General features: G+C 42.1%; 1 protein-coding gene across 2 annotated transcripts in view; it reads left to right on the top strand.

The window, feature by feature from the left end:
* Positions 1-19,555: 19,555 nt before the first annotated feature.
* The window catches only part of PLOD2 (procollagen-lysine,2-oxoglutarate 5-dioxygenase 2), a 54,964-nt gene continuing 53,977 nt past the window's right edge, over positions 19,556-20,542 (top strand). The window contains exon 1 of one of the 2 annotated variants that reach the window (XM_055817340.1): positions 19,556-19,900. In XM_055817340.1, coding sequence (XP_055673315.1) covers positions 19,792-19,900 — 109 coding nt within the window. In that variant the 5' untranslated portion in view covers positions 19,556-19,791. The remainder of the gene's footprint in view (positions 19,901-20,542) is intronic. The other variant, XM_055817341.1, reaches the window with a different exon arrangement.

Here is a 20,542-nt window from a genome sequence, read left to right as displayed (position 1 = left end):
TATCAGAAATCACTGTAAAATTGTATTCATCTAGTGATAAATCTGCTGTTAGATATGACTCCTTCAGTGTAATTTAGTTTCATAATTTAGGTTGGTTTGAAACTTAAAGCTTTGATTTTCACCAAAAGTTTAGAGGAGACAGGAAATACAAATGCCTGTGGTTGCTTCTGGTTAATAATCCTTTAGTAATTGCTTTGTGCATGAGTGTGTTTTCTCCTGAGGCAAGGAAAAACTAGTTAGTTACTTTTCAGTCTCTCCGGTGCTCGCTCTTCTTAATTTAGTCCATGGTTTTCAGAGATTGTAAGTCTGTCTGTAGGTGTGATGGCTCAGGAATAATAAACAGAATAATTCCACTTCAAAAGCAGATGCATGAATTGACAATTCTATTTCTTAGCATTTATAGCTTTATTTAAATGTGCAAGCAGTAGATAAATTTGCAGTTTCTTACCCCAGCTTCACACAAGCTTGTGCATATAGCGGTTCTTGGGATCCAGCTATGGGGAGAGGTCCTTGCCAATGTTTTCAGTTGTATTCGAGTTCTGCTAAAGATTCCTTTTGTTCAGTATTTTCAATTTATCGATTACTCCTGATCAGTCAAAAGCAGAGGAAAAGAGGAGTGCCATTGCTTCTAGGTACCTGGACTCTCTTTGATGTTATAAGAATTGTACAAACTCATGACAACAACCTAGACTGTTCTGAAAGTCTTTAGAATTGTATATTATGCCTTGTTAAAGATAGCTTCTGCTGCTAAAGGCAAAATTCCTTGAATATAGTGTGTTTAATAATAAGGATTGCTGGAGGTGCAGTTTTGATTCATCAGCACTCTTCTTAGGGAGTTTAATTATTGTTATTTTGAAAGTATTTTGTGCTTTATTGGCTGGCTCTTAATGAGATACTGAAAATTCAGTCTTGCTAAAATCTGCTAAAAGTTTCTGATTGGTTCAGTGAGGGATAGAAGCTACACGTATAGAAACCAGAGTAACACAACCAGGACCAGACCTGTCCTGTAGGGATTCACATGGCTAAGCCCATCAGTATTATTTTTCCTGCAAGGGGTGATGCACAACTTCAGGCCTGCCTGTAGCTTCGAAGTCCCAGGCTCAAGCATGTTCAATAGCTGCACTTTCATCAGAGAACAGTTACTCAAATATTCCATAAACACTTTTCAGAGATATTTGAAAATACCTATTTAATTCCTTGGCAGGTCCTGTATAGAATTTCAATTTACATTTTGCATTAGAGTGAGGTCTGTTTGTGCCTGTTTGAAGAATGGATGGAATAATATTTTGCAAGTAGGCAAAACAGTGATACATTTGCCTATGCTGCAAAGCTTCTTGCATTATAAATTCATCCCTTGACAATAAACTGGGGAGTGTATGCAAATTTAAATAAGGTATTAGGACCTTGGGATAATGGGACATAACCAGGAGGCTGACTTTTCATTCCTCCAAGTAATTCAAAATTTTATGTTCACGTGTTGTGCTCAGGTATTCACCTAAGTGAGTAAGTCCTGGAAGCACTATTGCCCCAACAACCTTGCATACAAAATTATGTAGAAAAATCCAAGTACATTTCTGTAGAGCAGTAAGGGAGTGAGAATGCAAACAGTGAAAACCAACCAGCTTCACATCAAGATGTGTTGGAAAAGATGTTGCAACTCTTGTATCTTCAGCAGAATTGCAGTTGTAAGCAGTAACATTCTGTAAAGTGTAATCAAAGCAAAGATCTTTGCTTACAAACAGGTTTCTCAAATACAGTGAAACCCATCAATGAAGTTGTGTAAGTTGTGCTGTTGTCATTTAGATTTTTTGATTTTATGCTGCCATAAAATCAGTGGTCAGGTTGCTACAGCTTATTCCCTTACCATGTATTTAGCAAAATTAGTAAATAAGGTGAAGAATTAGATAACCCAAGAGAATCAGTATGTGAATGCAGCTACATAGCAAGGTGTAAAATGTTCAAGCCAAGCCTTTTATATTTGAAGAATTGTTGTAAGAACAGGAAAGAAGTTCCACAACCTCAGAATATAAAAGGACAGAGTGCACACTGGACTGGGGGAACTTTTCATCAGTTGGGTAAATGGATAACTGTGATACTGGTTACACAGCTCATAAATTTTTGTCTTGTGAAATGGTTCACGTGTCTCATGAAGGTAAAAATATTGCATAAGAAGTCCTAACTAAAGTGATGAAGGGATAACTCTTTAGTTAACCAAACAGTATTTTAGCACCTTTGTAGTATCTTTCACTTTCTCACAATGACATTTAATTGAAAAATGCTTATTCCTTAAATTTTTCAGTAACTTCTGGAGATGGCTATATTCACTTGCTCATTTCTGAAACTGATTGTGCTAACTGCAGAATAAATAATTCTTTGAGCTGTCTTTCTCAGTTTTGGAAGAACCCATAACAGCACGCATATTTAATAAGTCACCAGACTCTAGAACTCTCCACTATTCATCTGTCAGACTATAAGCAATACAGTGATTTATCCCCTTACCCACAAATGCAGGCTTTGGAAAGCATTAGAAGACTTTGAGCACACTGCCTGTTATTCAATGCCATCTCAGTTAGATAGAACTGTTATATAAAACTTTTACAGAATTATATTTGCAGATGGATTTCTCCGGTTCTGTTAATGACCTTTCCATCTGTATCATCCCTGTAAGTTTTTCAACAGTCACTTCATGAAACCCTGGGGTCTATACAGTACAGAAAGGCATAATTTAAATGATGTTTCTCAGTAGAAAAGCATCATTAATTCAAGACTGGGTTTTTGCTAACTGAGGAGAGGGTAATTTTGCTAGTTGGAGAAGAGGAGGAACACTTTTTTTTTAAGTATATTGTATTACAGTTGGCCTCCTAAAAACATTTTCATTTACATTAGCAACATTCATGAAAAGGCCTCCTTGGGTCTTTTTGCAGACCCACAGACAGCCCTTAGATTCCTCATGTACTTCATCTTGGTTTTACTAATGAAAGTAACTTTGACCAAAAGCTGACAGCAAGAGTAGGGATGGCACAATAAAAGATGAGTCAGGGAAGAAGCAAGCAACTGGCTTTCCTGAACTGAATTTAGCTTATTTACTGTAGCTGCAGGGGTAACTCACTGGAAATGCTAGGGGTAATAAAGAAAATAAAATCTTTTTTTGAGGGAATGTATTGTAAAATTGCATGGCTTAAGTGTTTGACTAATGGGCATTGTATGATATGAATGCTAATAATTTGTGACAGGAATATGTATGAAATTGATAAATGGAAAAGGTAAAAGGATGATGCCAGGGTGGACACTGTGAAATCAGAAACTTGCAGGGAACGTCTCATGACCAGGGCAAGGCAAGAGATACAGGTTGCATGGAGGGGAAACCACTACACCACAAGATAAAGAAGCCATGTCAAGCAAAAAGCAATCATATGGTAATTAATATTTGATTTTAAAATTAGTGAGACTGGAGGTAAAAAAGGTATAAAATCCCCACAGAAAATAGAAAGAGGTCAAGAGGGTAAGAATAAAAAAAAAAAGTGCACCTTTCACAAGGTGGAGGGAAGAGCTCAGCTAGTGAAACATTCTGTTGTGTTGGATCAGGGCTCTGTATGTGCTTTTGTGATAACGTGTATATATATATATATATATATAGTTATACATGCTATGCTTATGTACTGGATCAGATTGCTTTAGGACTCTGGCAGCTCCCTGTCACCACTCACAGGGAGACTTCCATACATCACTGATTTTGTTCTGGAGAGACTTTATCCTCTGTTCTTCAGATACATTTGACATATCACTTGGTTTTGGATTTATTTGCATTTTTTCCCCTGATAACACTATGTTATTAAAGACAGCAATGAGGAGAAAATACACATCAAAGCATTGCAACAAATACCAAAGAGGGGGAAGAGGTGTGAACAGGGATTTACAAGGGCTCTCTCCCGGTTTTCAATGGGCGGCAATAGGTGGCAGTGTTAGCACAGGAATTGTTTTTTCACTGCTTAAAACCTGCTCTGAGATTCACGGGCAGTTTCGTTAGTTGTCATTCTGATTTTCTCAAGTGGAAGAATTTCGTATTACACTATCTCCAAAGTATGTATTCTCTCCGTGAGTGTGGAAAGCTAGATGTGTCTTTCCCACCAAAACTGCAAAATCTTAAGCTTCAAATGCAATTATCTGTCACTAGGAAAATTAAAAAAATGTGTGTGAAAGTATGTTAAACAACAATTGATTTAAAAACCCCAGAGAAGTACTGTGTAATGTTCTTAAAGTTGCACTAGGCTTGGTAAATGGTAGAATTTGGAACTGGACTTTGATTTCTGTCATAATTTACTACACAACGTAAAAAGTTATTAATCTTATCGCAGTAGGATACATCAAAGCAAACATAAGTTCATGGCTGGTTTAGTGTCACTGATTTACATCTGAGGTGCATTTAGCCTAGACATGAGATGGCTTCAGTGTGCAGAGCTGCAACACGGATGGTGAGCACAGCAGGGCAGTGGAGGAGAGGGTGAGGGATGGGACAGAGACCTAGGGCCAGGGGCTGGAAACCTGCTCCAGGCTTCCCCCCGGGCTTTTGTTGTATTTTTACTTCTTTCTTCTTTTTTAGATTTAAACTTGCTGCTCAAGCCTCAGCTGGTTTAACTTCAGCTGACCTAGTTATTGAACCAGGGTAGCTAGTAGCATCTCAGGAAGTCAATAATTCTCCTTTGTTGATTGCCATTTGCTGAGGAACAAACAGAAACTGGTATGAGGCTGGGCAGCACACGCAGAGGGGAGCCTGTGGTGGTGCTGTATGGGCCAGGACCTCAGCATCTCCCAGTGTTGCTGGTCCTGCTGTGCAACCAGCTTCAGTCCCTGATTACAAAGGCATGTCAAAAAAACCCTGGGGAGTGGGCTAGTGCAATGCAGGGACTGCTGGTCTGGCCGCCTCCTGGCCAGAAGCCTCCTGTTGACTGTGCTATGGAGAGGGAGTGACACAAAGCTCAGCAGCAGGAAAACTCCTGTGCCACCTACATCACAACTGCAAGGAGCATGGACAGAGGTGTATTTCAGAGGTAAGTGGTCAAATACTGCAACGATGCCATAGCACTGCATACAGAGCTGGGAGACGGTGCTGGCGCTGCAGTGCTGGAACCATGCTGATGCAGCGAGCCAGCGCAGAGCCGCAAGAGCGAGTGGTGGGTGGCAAATGCTGGTGAAAACTCCTACGCAAACTGAGGAAGCTAGGGTTTGTGGTGAAGGCTATAATTAAAGCTATTCATAAGAAGAAAAGTATAAACAAAAGGCAACTTGCTAATTGAAATGACCCAGTCACATAGATTTTAATCCTGAAGATGCTAGAGACCTTGGGGCTGCCTTGACTTGGTGGCTTACAGCAGCATTTTACTGGTGTGTATAACCAGAATGTCAGTGCAATAATGTTTTGTAATTGAGGTCCTGGCTGCATGTTCCTGCTCTGAAGTATAGTCCTTCTTGTGTAAGTGTACAGTTCCTCCTGAATGTTGGGATTTTTTGCCACAATTTGATTAGCACAACCTCCTGAAGTATCTGAACTTGCACAAGCATTGCTTTGTGCTGATCCACTTTCTATGTAGTTATACCCTACTAGACAACCGAGTTGGCATGTATATCACTGATGAGCTCACTCCAACTGTCTTTACATTCTATAGGTTGTTCCTTCAGTTCTTTATGATCTTTCCCAGTCCCCCCAGTTGATATTTCAGCTCAAGCTCTGTCTCCTGGTTTTACTGTGGTTCTTTCCACACAGTATGACACACAGCAACACTTGCCCTGGGGAATTTGAACAAAATGAATCCTAATACTGCAAGGGTTTTGTATATTTGACAAAGACCTGCATGTTAGCAGCTAAATCCTGTCATCTTTTACTCCTGCAGTCCTCCAGTCCTTCTTTTTAACTTTTTAACTGGTCTAAAACTATTTTTTACCCCAGTGAGTATGGCTGCACAGTAGAACCAAGGCTTTATTGTGTCAAAAAAATTCTCATTTTTCAGGAAGCAGAATTTGTGGCTCCTGGAACATACAGGTCTTTCAGTGGACTGAGGCTGAGCTTGCCGGCACTGTGTTTATGTCCGTATTCTGCTTGTTGCCAGCTTAGGACAGAAAAGAAATACAAGCGAAGTTGTTCAACACAGACAAGGGCTCACTGTGCCCTGTCCTCTTTTTCCACTGAACAAACTTTGGAAAGGCCATGAGAGGTAGTAAGCTAATATTGAAATGCACCAAGAATTAAAGCCAGCCACTGAAATGAACAAGAACTTACCTGTGCGTTGCAGCACACATTTTGCATGGGGGAAAAAAAGGAAAAAAGAAGAGGAAAGAGTAAATAGTTAATATTTCAGTGGTAAAGAAGAAGCAAGAGAGGAAGGTAAAATCTCTGTTGAATAAATCAACTAAATTTATATATGTTTTTGTTCCATTTACAGTGTTCAACTTCCTAAGCAATAAATTCAGTTGAAGGAAATATTTGTGCAAACATGCATATTAAAGAAAAGTAATGAAAAATAAATTATAAAAATGTCAGTGGTTAGGTATGCTTTCAGGGAGCTACTACAATGTGGTGCCAGAGTAAAACATCAAGTAATCAATGCCTCTGAAGCTGCAAATACGAAATCTTTACAGCAAATTGTTTTTCCTGGGGATTTGCACTTCAGTAATTATGTGGTGAAATTTACCAAAAGCTTTCACTATCAGATAAACTCAAGCCAAATTTGCAAACAGAAATATGCACTAGTCAAGTTTTTATCTTTTCAGAAAGATGTAATGAAGTGTAAACATCTATGAAATATGTTTGACTTCAGAATCCTATTGAGCCAAAGCTTGGCGAAGTCAAAGGCAATTAGCTGCCTGGTCCAGAGGGCACCTCGCATCACTGATAAACCTCTGCATCTCAGCTCAGATCCAGCCACACCAGTATTTCTATCCAGGGATTTTTGGTTAACGTACATTTAAGGTTAGAATGTGACCATTTAAAAATACAAGTATACTTGCTGACAATGGAAAAAAGCAAGAGAAGGGGCTAAAAATATTAGGGCTTCAAATCCCAGCATAATCAAGCTGCAGGCTAGAGTGACTGGATAAGACAGCATGATGAGCGCTTTCCTTGGAGACATGCTTTGCTGCTGCCTGATTACAGGTGCATGGAAAACCACTGCAATTCCTGAAAGGTCATGCCTTCCCTGAGATTGTCACCTTCCACTCCACCTAAGCTATCTACCTGCAGTTCACATTGATTTAAGAGCTTTTTCTTTGGCTACAAGGAAGAATATGGCATGTCCACCCAGGCCACAACAACTGATGCTGTCTGCCCTTTTTGCTGCTGAGGTAAATCTGTATTGATAAAGCATTTGCATATGCCTTCCTACAGACTCCCACAGCAATTCCACTGATGGTTGTTGTTAACAGGCTGTCAGCATGGCATCAACAGTTTACTCTGCTGGGGACCAAAATGTTTCAATTTAACTCATGTTCTTGTCTGTAATATGCAAGAGGAATGCAATGTTAGTGTGACATTCTGGTCAGAACAGTTGATCAAATGTCTCTTCTCACGATAAAATATAAGAACTACAATTTGTTTTCTCCCAAAAGAAAGGGGAAAAAAAGCAATCAGCTAGAATTATGAAGATGCTCTTGTTATTTGTGCATAAGGTTTTTATATTTTCATATATGATGGAATTACCTAAATAATGATACTTGAATTAATGACTGTATTAAATTTAATTACAATGCCCTGTTTAGTGGAGATTTCTGTGTCTGTGGAGTAGTAACTAAGTTTCTTCTAAGTCCCATCAGTTCCTTGCTAATAATGATGACTAGTGCAAAAGGTTACTTTCATTTAAAAGTTTACATATGCAACTCCTGAATGAATTTTAGTGCAAAATTAAGACTTTTTTATTCCTTAAGTTTAAAATGTGTAGAAGGCTGAAAAGCATTCACAGGAATCATCTTAAAAGCAGTATTCTCTTCCTCTATCACCACTGAAAAGGCACAGGGTTCCCTGTAGCCCTGCTATAGGGTGCAATCTCAGAGCAGCTGGGAGGACCAAGGTGTTGTGCGTAGTGGCTGTATGTCCTGCTGCCAGTAGCACACGCCGTCTCCCAGTGACTTGTCATGAACAGCCATCTGAGGCACAGCATACGTGGAGAAACAAAGCATATTTGCTAGGACCTGTTTTCTGAATCTTTTCTTACTGCCAAATATTTTTTGGTGGGTCATGGGGAGACCACGTCACAGAGAGATGCTGCTTACTTGCTGTCATCCATCCATCATTTAAAGTAGGTGTTTTTTAAATGTTTAATCACTGAAGTATCAAAGCCTTTCTCTGCCCAGTCATGCTCTCCAGTTGTGGAGCCCCAAAATGATGGGAATCACAGACTGAGGTTTGGGACGACTTCGAAGTGGGTGGACAAACTCAGAATCAAGCCTCCTCCATAATGACAGACTGATAAATCACGTCTGTTTTCCTCTACAATGCAAAGGGGCGAAAAAACAAAGGAATGACCTAATTTAGTCATTGAAATGTATGGCGTGACAGAAGAGCGTTCCTAAAAACAGACATAAAATGTAAATCCATCTTTCCTGTAAGTGCCTGGGCAACAGTTGACTTCTGTGACTCACTTAAGAGAAATTCCATGGGAAAAAGGTTAGGCTTGCTCCGGGATGAAAGGAAAGAGTAAATGATATAAACGGTGATTGTAAAGGAAATCCCTGCCTAATATCCCCTGTCTGCACTATATGAAAGGCAAATACAGTCAGTGCTGCACTGAGTTCCTTCTGTTAGAGGTGAAGAGTACACACTCCCACAAACAGAGCTCGGCTTTGAAGGTCAGCCTGGGAGCGCTGATCCTTTTCAAGAGAGAGAGGGAGTGCATCTCGTCTGAGGCTCTTGGCACACTGGCTGAAAACCGTGGACATCTCACCAGTAGTTTTTTCCCTACTCCAATTAGTTGTCGGTCTGATGTGGAGTAATCTATGGTGGGGTCATGGCGAAAACATCTTCCCCAATTGGCTGCAGGGAGAAACAGCCAGAGTGGAAAAAGTGTGTGGATGGTGTACGTGCAGTTGAGTTCAAATGCACAGCTTTTGTTTATGGAAGCTTATATTCAGCTGCACCATTAGCTGTCTCAATTATAGTCCTAGAGCACAGGGGTAATTAAATGTTAAAATAATGTTTGAGAACTAGAGAATTATTTATAATAATTCAAAAGAACAAATGCATATTGATATACAGCAAGCTGGGTTGCTCATGAACAGCAGCTGGAAGATACGAAGAGCAGGATTAAATGGCCTACTCTTACTACAACAAGAATCTTCATCCTCTCTGACACTGATTTGGAAAAAGACACACAAGGTACCAAGAAGTGAAGCAGGCTGCAACTGAGGTTTTGAAGTCTGGCTTTAAGCAGTGTATGGGTTTTCTTGAATTGCTGTGATTTAAAGGGGAATTTTTATTGCCTTTATCTTGTCTGTGGTTTCCTTTGGAAATTGCAACATAGTGCGCTCTCTGGCTTTGGTAGCTACTTCAGGCATGGTCCAATTTAAAGATTATATTTTGTTTTGGGAGCAAGTGATTCTTTGGATGGGAAAGCTGGGAAAGTTATCACTATTGTCTTTAGGGGGGTGAACTTTAAAACTGAGTACCATGAATAGCCTGTGGCAATACTAATACCTCACAACAGCTTTATATAGTGACTTGAGGAGTCCTGATGGCTCAGTAAATATTTAATATTAGTCTCAACATCATCATTCAGATTGTTAGTGCCCTGCTAGCCCAGATGGTGCTTGGTAGGCCTTTGCAGACTGTCACTACAAAGCTGTGCACAATGTGTCTGATGCTCCTCTGGAGTCAAACAATACCAGCTTTATGAAACTGATAGCAATAATAAAATTAAATTATTATTAACAATAGTAATCTATTAGGATTACTTAATGCTCCTGTCTGAGGAAAGATGTTCACTGAACAGTTTTTATCTTGGAAAAACTTCAAAAGTTGTTTATAATATGGAAGCGCTATTTAGGAAAGCAAGGTTGAAAAAAAAATGCCTTGCCTTATAATAAGCACTAGTAACATTTGTAGTAGTTCCTAGTTTCTTGCACACAATGTAATTTCAAAATGACTTTCATGGACACTGTATGGATACATGGCTTTTATTCACCTGGCAGCTTGAAATCTTTCAGATAGCACTAACCTCCTGGGGCCTGATCCAACATCTCCCTTGCTCTGCATTCAGTTGAGGTACAAACACTCCAAATGACTGGAGTAAAAAAACATGCACAGTGAGAAGATTAAGTGATCCACAGTCTTGGGATCTGACTTTCACATCTCATGAACCAACAGCTTCAAAAAGATCATGAAAAAAAGGTGAAGGCCATGTGACTGGAAATAGTGTACTCATGGCTGACTGTGTTTACTGAAGGCTGGAAAGGCGTGTTGATGTTTCTGAGTGCTGTTCCAGGTTGGAGCAGCCTGGCAGACTTAGAGGTGGTGTGGTTGAGCCATCTCCATGCAGAGCTGGCAGAACAAAAGATGATACACGATAAAAGGGGACTGAGCTAAAAGGTAGTCACATGTCCCTGTCATGAAACACAGAGAATGAAGTACGTATGGACCTGCAGAACTTTTACACTGAGACTAAGCTAATACAGTACTAACACAGCTCTGGCTACATTGCATAAGCATATTTTAGTAGAAAAGGTGAAGAAGCAGCTTCTTGAAAATGAGGATGCACACAAGGCAAATAATATGAAAATGACTGGTGTAAAGGATATTTTTATTTATAATTTGTTTCAGATCTCTTTGGTTAGAAACAATTTAGGCTTAACACAACTGTTTACACAGCCTTTCCAAGCAGAGTAAGAAGAGTAGCAATTACTGATTTTTCTTTTCCTGAGTCAGGTGTACAAATCCCACCCTGGGAACCCAAATGCAAGAACAAGTAATATCAATATTCCCCACTACATGTGGGAAGCATTACAGCTGAGCTACAGTGAGTTCTACTAGCCTTATTTCAGCAGAATTCTGAATTCTAGCAGGCAGAATGTAAGCACAATGAGACAGACGCATTAATAAGACTCTCCTGTAAGTAAGGGTTTTACAGATGTGATAATTTGCTAGGTAGCTGCCTGCCAGAGTCAGATACAGAGATTATAAGATTTTCCTTATTTCTCTCTGGCTACATCAAAGGATATTGTTAATGCATAAATATCTCAAAGGCACGAATATCCTTACATTGGTACAGGGATGCAAAGAAAGGAGACTTGTCTACTCCTTTTCTTTGCTATGACAACAGGATGGCTATTTTGTGGCTATTTACTAGGAGCATCCCGGGGATGTGGGCTCTGTGCTTACCAAGTTTCCCTCCTCTTTTAGGTACCCTGGAACAGAGGCTGCCTGCACAGTTTATCAGAAGACAGTATTAGGTTGGGTATTGTAATTTTTATTCTTCTAAACCCTACAAAAGTGATTTTGGCTACAGCTTTACATACTACACATATCTTTTTGACGGAGTGAAGGAAGGCTGAGGAAGAGGGAAGAGTAGAAGACAACAGTGACCTAGGCTCGTCCGCATGTGATGCTCAGACTCTGTGTGATTTTGGCCAGTTTCTTAATTCTTCTTGGGATTTTATGAACAGCTATTCATAGTGCTGGAGCACTTCTGGGCTACCTGTGTCTCCTGCTATTTATTCATCATGACGTTCCTCTCCATTCTGGAGGAAGTTGCTGCCTTCTTCCAATACATAAAGTAAGTTTGTGTAATTTCCTTTAAATAGGAAGGAATTTCATTCCATCACATTCCCTAATATAGAATCAATCTGTATGTTGCCTTGAACTGTACAGTCTTCAGATTATCTGGAAGTGAAGTAGCCAGATCACCCTGAAACTACCCTCCTAAAGCCCAGACTACAGGAACAAGATGTCCAATGTCAGGCTTTGCCAACCTGGACAAGTCATCAGAATTACCTTAGCTAGAGACTTCATCTATCTGAGCATCCCAACTACAGAAGCACAAACTGCAGTCTCTGAGAAATTATTTCAAAGATTCAAAGTGGCCATTCTTCTGGCTTCTGTTGAATGATGTGCTAAAAAATAATTAAATTTCCAAATCCTTCGAAAAGAGCCCTCTTGAGAATCTCAATTTATTCCAGTCATTCTCTGAACAGCAGATAGGTGAGTTGTCTTGAATGCAGAGTGGATCACATTTATAAAAAACTATGCTGCTATTCAAAGCTTGCCTCCTCTGTGCCCCTTCCCATGTAAGCTGAGAACAGTAAAGTTCCCAGCCTTAAAAAAAAGCATGCGTACTTTTGCTCACTGACCTAAGAAGTACAATTGACAAGAAGCAGCCAGACTGAATGCATTTCACTTTCACAATACACATCATGGAAGCTAAAACTTTTTCATTGCTTGATTAACTCCTGCCTATTTTAGTATTGAAGGTCTGAATCCGTCCTGCTCTCACACTTTGCCCTATCAGTCACTGAGTTAAGTGATTAAGTGCACTAGTGTGGGTTAACAGTTGTGACCCTTGCTCTGCAGAGAAAGTTCCCTAGTAGTGATCTGAATGTAGCCTCCCTTCCTATCCCTTTTTAGCAAATAAAACTATGGGCACATGCAATGCAAGATGAAGAGGATGAGAAAAAAAACTCTCAAAGGCAGTATTTAGCTCCTAAATGTTTCTAAATTTAAAGTACAATCTCCTACTGATTCAGTCATGAGATTTTCTTGTTTTCTTGCTCGTGTCAGGGACACTGCTCACAGCCTCAACTTTCCTGGTGACTGTATTTAACTGTTCATTTAAAGATAGTATTTTTACTTTCCATGCCTTGTTTTTATTGGCTGCTACCTCTTTTTTTTTTCCCCTGTGAAAGGTTTTCTTGTCAAGAGGCAAAATAGTTGGGTATTGCAAAGCCATATGGTATTTTGACCAGCTTAGAGAGGCACTAAATTAGGATCTGTGGCTCTTAGCTTTTCCTCACCTTTCCCGTGGTTGCTCTTTCACACAATGCCTGCTGAAAAGTGGGAGTTGGAAGGCTTTGTGCAAGGGGACTCTAGCAGCAGCAAAATAATGGCCAGCCCATCTCCTTTCTTTCTCTCTCAAATCCAGCACTCCAGAAATGCTGCCAGAAGTTGTTCTGGGGCCATCTGGGATTCCTCATTTAGATCATAATGGAAGTAGGAAATAAGACGAACTTAATGGCAATTTTGTTATAAATCAAACTATATTACTAAAAGGACCTACCTGTCAAAATTGGGTTTTGTCAGACAGCAGTTTCTATTTACCTTATACAAGTCAGCTGGAGAGAATGAGATCATTGTGGACAGGCAGAACAGTCATAAAACTCCCAGAGCAGTGGCAGGAAAAAAAACTTTGCCCGAAACCATTCCAGTAATAGAGAGTATGAAATCTGATGTCTTCCCGTAGGGGAATACTTGTGGGACATGCTTCTCTGCTCCAGCGGTTTTCCCAAATTGCCACTCTAGGAGTCTCCATTAAGCTTCTGAAATGACAAAAAAAGTAGGCTTTAGGGTAACTATTGTAAAACACAGACTGACCTTCCCCCCTCTATTGGTCATACGCATGTGACACTTCAATCTGTTTAGTGCCACAGGCTTACTTCAGAGGAACATTTTTTACATTATGATGGTTTGTTGACATAGACACGAGCACTCACATAGACTCCCAGCTTCAGACAATTTCATAAACACATTTTTCCACTAGTTCCTATTAATCCCACAGTAAATGTTTACAACCATTTTTTTCAGCCAGTTTTCTTGAATGTCAGTTCCTTTTCCATTATATTCTTTTCTGTATCCCTAAACTATAACAAAAGCAAGACTTTAAATTGGTCATTATGATTAATTATCCATTTCAGCACCTCTTATTTGAGGTTCTGGGAAGCATTTTATAGTTTATTGGGTGATGGGATTGAATTCTTTACAAGATCAACCCTGATCAGCAGGGTTTACAAGACACACTCTGCAGGATTTAATTCTCAGTTGCTTGTGCCTATATAAATCACATTAAAATGAATACAATGAAAGCAAAAAATGGGGTTCAGACCTTTGGGTCCACCAGAAGCAGTGGTGGAGATCTAAAGCATCTGGTTTAAGGCCAGGTCAGCAGGATTTATTCTTTTGCAATGCTCACTGACTTCTGTAGTGCAGGATAGGACCTTGAGGCTGGAGCAATCATGTCATAAATGCCAAGGGATGGACCACAGACAAAAACGTAGCATGGCTTTTTCATGGGCACTCACGTCTCGCTGCTCCATCTCAGTAAAAGAATGTAACTCTCCTTGTAATTTCAAAGCCACTCATTCAATCTTTTGAGTAACTATGGGATGACAACCGATTATACCCTGGAAATGCTTGCTAACACTATTAATCTTTTTCTCATATGGGCTGTTTATAGCTATAATTATAAATGAGTGAATGAAACAAAGTAATTTCTGATTGGGTGGCTTGGGAAAGAAACTATGACTATAGCCCAAAGGATTCACTCAGTACTCAACAGCAAAAGGTGCTGAGCATCCACTGAAATCAGCAGGGTCTCAGAACCCTTGCGGAGTGCTCAGCACATCTCAGCGATGGGCTCGATTGTGCCCGTAATAACAAGACTGGGATAGCAACTCAAAGAAATCTTCTTAGTGAAGTTGAGGGTAAATTAAAGGGAGGCAACCAAAGAGAAACTATTTTCAGACAGCGAGAGTAGAATTTCAATAACATTTAACTTGATTTCTTGGAAATAAATTGGCTATGGAAGATTTGTTATTAGGGTTGAAGTACTTAAGAGGCCCTTATTAAAAGCTCACATACACATACTAAGTCAGGCAATGCAATGCACGTTTTAATGCCATATTAATGCCAGATGGGTGTTCACCTTCATATTGATGTAATTTGCACAGAAATTTTTTTTTTAATTCTAGTTTAATTTTAGTGTCTCATTGGCTTGTGGTCAAATTAAAATAGCCACGAGCATATAAGTGAAATATATGTGAAGAACGTTTTTTCCCATGACTGAAAAGGGATTTTTAAACTTTCTATTACTTTGGAATGCTAATTTCTATTAGTATTATTCTATAACTAACACCTATTTTCAGCTACCCCAACTCAGGTACAATAGCGATATGTGTTGAATTCAAAACTAGTGTTTTCTTTTTAGAGGTCACACAAATAATTTAAGTGGAAAAATAGATATGACTTACTAACTTAAAGGCATTTCACTAATCTAAGTTCAAAGATGAACTCAGGTAACTACTTTTAGATAATAAATTAGATCACCGATACAACAAAGAAAAGCCAAAACCTTCTGTTTAATTCTACAGTTTGTATGCACTTGACCCTGGCAAAAAAATCACAGGGCTATGGAATTACCTCTGTAACACAACGGGAGGACAAACTTTATGCAACTAGAAAGATATTTGAGAGGAAAAGCTAGAATAGAATGGGAGAGGAATGAATTTGTTCTCCATAACAAATGACTAATGATCTGCTGCTGTTGAAAATACATGGGAAATGACTGACTTTTGCCCAGACAAAATAGACTTTTGGCTGCTATATGTTAAATATATAATCTGTTAGAAAACTCTTTATGATCTTTATTGAAGATTTAGGATCCTTGAATATTTTTTTATTTATTCTTGAAATACTGCTGCTGGTGAATTTTTGAGAATTCCTTCTGTCCCATGGCTTTTCACAGACCGATCTTGTTATTCTTATCTTTTGTTTTTATTACTGTATAATGAACAATATCAATGTCGTAAGATTAGGGAAGGAAGTTCATGCGACCAACACTGCTACATTTTAGCATCTGTGGAAAAGGTACTCTAGTGCAGCTCCAGAATAACAGAAGATATTTTGAGGCCTAGATTCAAGGTGAGATGAGTTCAAGGACAGGCAAAGCACAACAGGAGCACAGACTGTATATTTTTTTGTAAAGAGTGAAATGTAGAGTAGTTAGAGGATGTGAAAAATGTCTCTCGTATGAAGCTTCTGTAGTTTAGAAGGCAGCTTCCTACGACAGGACCCCCCTCCCTCTGGCTTCAGTGATGGGCTGGCGATGCAAAGAATCCTGTCTGTTTCCATTCCATATGGCACCAGCTATACACATTCTGAAATATAAAACTGTTGGTGGTTTGGGGAAGATGGAAGTTGCCAACCTTCTGATTTCTTACAGACAGCTAGGAAAGAGATGGGGAAGAGGACACAGGGATAGGCAGATACAGACAGGGAGTTACTGAGATGGTAAAAGAACTGTCTGGACACCTGAGGGAAAAAAGCACTGAAGGAACGGAGATTACTAACGATTCAGGAAGCTGTTGTCTCCTGCAGAGGTCCTGTAGAATTTTGCCCAAATATGTGTCAGCTGAATCCTAGATACTATTGCTGATCTGTTGAAAATGCACTGGGTCTGAAGAAAAAATAAATTAATTTGGCAACTGATTGAGAGGTTAGAAAATCACTTTTCACAGTGACTTTCTGAAGTGAGGGCTGCTTGCAGTTCTTCCTTTCTGGTTTTGCTCCCTATTGCTGGAGCTTTAGGACAAGAAAACCCCTTGGCCTCCCATGTTCAGAGCTCCACAACTAACAATCAATGCATGCTCTCCCCTCCTCCGTGCCTGCTTAACCAAACTGATTAATTTCTCATTAAGAAGTTGCGTTATTGCAGAGGAAAGGGAAAAAGCCTTGATAAAATCAAAAGTCAAAGGAGGAAATGGTGGCAGTAGCAAGAATGTGAGATTGTTTCTTGGGACATTTGTAGGAATTGTTTCTGGAGTTAACCTCTGTAGCATAACAGGCATACTTGCACATTACATTACACACTGTCTATGTTATTCTTTAAGATTATTTTGATCCGAGGGTAAGTTCCTACTTAGAAGTTCAGAGGTTTAAGTGTTGAGTAGGCTACAACAGTAATACAGCACTGAAGCGGCCTGCAACACCATCAGGTGAGCTGAAGACTCTGCTAACCACCAGCTGCCAGTTCAGGCCTTGAAGTTGGTATTTCTGGACAAAAGCAGCATTTATGACTCAAGTGTCTGTGGAGGCAGGGTGAGACAGAGCCCCTGGGCACTGCACAGCTGGCAGAGCTCAGTTCTGAAGTTTCACAAGCATTTTCCCTTCCATCAGCCAATGTCCGAGCGAAGCCTCTGGGGATAGGAGATGTCTTGGCCACATCTGTCAGTTTGAAAGCAGTGTTTTGAGTAGCTTTCAGCTCTGTTTTCTCTCTGAGGGCAAAGCTTGCGTTTTATAAGAACAGTTAAAAATGAAATTAGCCTTCAAGAGACCAAAGAAAATAACATGAAAATGTAGAAGTATTTCATCAAAGTCTGGGCTTGCACTTACAGGTAAGAGCAGTGTTTATATCACAGTTTTCGCAACCCATTTTTCTCATAAATTAAAAATCTGTCTTTGTCAGATATTTCCTTTTCTTTTGTTATTGCATATTTATAGTCTTTCACTAATTCTTTTCATTCTTCTCTGCTACTGTTTGCACGTACATAACAGGATGTCTCTTGGCATTTCTCTCAGGTGCTCCCTCTTCTTTGTGCATGTTGGTTTCCACCTAACAGTGCTGTTCCAGCACCTGTGTATTAGTCTCTGATGAAACCAGCTGCTTGTGACAGAGGTGAGGTGCCAGGTTGTGATTTCTCAGAGCCCTGTGTATGTACGTGATACTCAGCTGCTGATTTTACTCTCAGTTCTCAGGGCTGAAGCTTTGTCTGCTTCCTGTCCCATCCGTGAGAGCCATGACATCATCTCCATGGTATTCTGAAATGATGCCCAATGGTCCTGTCTTTTTCCCCTCAGACTTTATTGAAGAAATCTGTCATTTTTTTTCATGGTTGGTGGTGGTAAGTATGTTCTACGTGTCTCTTGTGATTTAATTCCTTCCTGATGAGTTCTTATTTTTTCAGCTTTGTAATCACACTTCCTTTTTGTCTCCAAGTGTTACTGTTAAGCTGTTCTGGATCTGAGGTGAGGTTTGATCTGTTGAGGATCTCTTTTGGAATGCTTGTTAACCTGTTTTCTACCTTAAAACGATAGCTGTGATATAGTAACTATTTTTTCCATCTTCATTTTTCATAGGCTTAATTTCTTGAACTTGTTGTTTTGTTTTTTTTTTTAAAAAAAGAAGCTAGAAGCACTTGCAGTATCATCCCACTCATGGCATTGCTTGATTTCAGCTAATGCAGTTTATTGTGCCTACAAACGCTGATGGGAGCAGTGGTGCTGGAAGAGCGAGCAGAGGCTGTTCATGGATGCATGCATAAGTGTGGTCATAGTCTGTGTTCAAAAGTTTTTGTTCTCTGGTGAATCTCTGCCTGCCTGACAGAGGTGGCAGGAAAAAGTAGGTCAGGAGTAATTGACCAGGAACTGGAAGGTCTTGTCTGTTTCTCCTGTAGTTAGCAACTGCAGCTTCCCCACTGGAGGATTAGGTTCTCAGTATTTCCCAGGTGCTGCTTTCATGGGCCTTCTGTTGCAGGAGCTCCTTCCGACCGAGGACTCAGTCTTTTACTTTGGTTTGCTGTACCTCCCTCCCTGCTGTGTGTGCTGCCTGGTTCGGGAAGAATGAGCTCCCCCAATTAATCGTAAATTCATCTGGGCACATAACGCAGGCTCTGATTTCGGCTCTGGGTTCCAAACAAAAGCATGCAGTTCTTCTGGTTGCAGTAGCCAAGGTCAAGTTTTCCCTTCTTTCCCCCTTTTTCCTTTCCTCCGTGCCTCAAAAAAACCCACATCTGTTAGGCCCATAGTGACATTTAGGATAAAAAATGAGGTGTCTATTTGACGACTATATAGGTGGATCTCAAATAAATGAATCCTGCTTTCAGCACTAATTTTTAGTTTGGATTATGCCCTTGGTCCTCAAATAGTATTTCCAAGGTGTAAATCCACGATGATTCCAATAGTCTGCCATCTGCTTTTATAATTTTACATGACTTTTAGACGTTTACAGTATTTTTTGTTAATGTACCTCATCTCACAGTAGGAAAAAGAGCAGAGGTGGGCCAGTACACCACCTCCATTGTCACCACGCTTGCCTTCAGTGATGTGGTGATTTCTTGGGGTGTTCCTGGAACTGTTTCTCAATGGAAATCTGAATGGTAAGATGACGGTGTTTGACAGGTACGTGGGTCACCAGCAGAGCGGCCATGCAGCGCGGTCCCCATGCCACCAGCCCCGAAAGGATCGGGTTGGTTTGTGGGGCGCGCAGACGAGCGCCTGCAGCTGCCCGCGACCTCCCGAACAACGTTAAGGTTTCGGGAGTGCGTTCATCGGGAGTCCGCCGCTGAGGAAACGGTTGGAGGGGGAGGCGGGTGCAGCTCCCGCAGGGCCGGCCCCGCCGAGCGCGCCCCCAGGGCCAGCTGGGCGCCGCAGCCAGGCCCGCTCCGTGTCCGCGGCGGCCCCGCGCACCTACCGCGGCGGCCGGGGCGGCGGGGCCGGGGCGGGGCTTGGCCGCGCTCGGCTCGCTCCTCCCCCGGCAGCGGCGGCGGCAGCAGCGTGCACCCGGGCGGCGGCTGCGAGCGGCTCCTGTTGCGCCGCCGGGTGCCCTCGCTGCCCGGGTCCTCCCACCGCCGTATAAAGCCTGGGGCGGGCGGCAGCGCCCTTCGCTGCTGCCCGTTGCAGAGGAGGAGCGGCACCCCGGGCGCGGCGTCTGCCCCCCTCCCAGGCACCGGGCTTTCCCCCTCGTTTTCCACGCCCGGCCCCTTTCCCCCCGCTCGTGGGGGCTGGCGGCGCGGGGAGCGGCGGCAGGCCGGCGGGTGCGGAGGGGGAAGATGGCGTGGAGGGGCGCCCGGTCGCCGCGCCTCATCCTGCCGCTGCTGCTGGCCCTGGCGCTGCCGGCGGCGGCGGAGCGGCGCCCCGGGCCCGGCCCCGGCCCCGCAGGTGAGGCGAGGCGCGGCGCGGCGTGGCGGGGGGGTGCGGGTGTGGCGGCGGAGCCCCGCGGCGCCGTCGGGCGGCAGGGGGTGTGTTCGGCCCTGGGGTGGCGGCGGGGATGTGCTTTGTGCCTCCCGGCTCGGTGACATCCGCCGGGAAGGGAAAGCCCTCCCGCCTCGGTGCGCAGCCTAGGAACCGCCGCTGTCCTGATGGATTCGGTTTTTCCCCATCCCCCTCCTCCGCCCCGCAGTTTAAAATGCCGCTGTGGGCTGCGGGAGGGGGGTGCGGCGCCGGCCGGGGCCGGGCAGGGCTCCCCAGGTTGCTCCCGGGAGGAACCGCTTGGCTGAAAGTGCTTTAACCCGCCGGGGTGGGTCGTAGATGCATAATCCCACATTAAAAGAAAGTATTTCCTTACTGGGAAGTGAGTCTCCCTGACTTTCACGCACAGCCCCCCACCCCCCCCCTTTCTTCCCGTTCCCTGTGACAAGGTGTTGGTGAACGTGTTTTTCCAAGGCTGGGAAAAGCATAGCGTCACTCGCCTCTTTTTAAACTGTAGCAGCCGCTGGTGAAGTTTTCTGTTTCATGCAAAGTCAGCTGCAGACCTCGGAGCCCCTTGGCCGCCCCGCAGAGCCTGCGCTGGCTTTCTGCTCC

Source organism: Falco peregrinus, chromosome 12, assembly GCF_023634155.1.
Source record: "Falco peregrinus isolate bFalPer1 chromosome 12, bFalPer1.pri, whole genome shotgun sequence".
Lineage (NCBI taxonomy): Eukaryota > Metazoa > Chordata > Aves > Falconiformes > Falconidae > Falco > Falco peregrinus.
The sequence above is the reverse complement of the archived record's forward strand: the minus strand, read 5'-3'. Positions and strand labels throughout refer to the sequence as shown.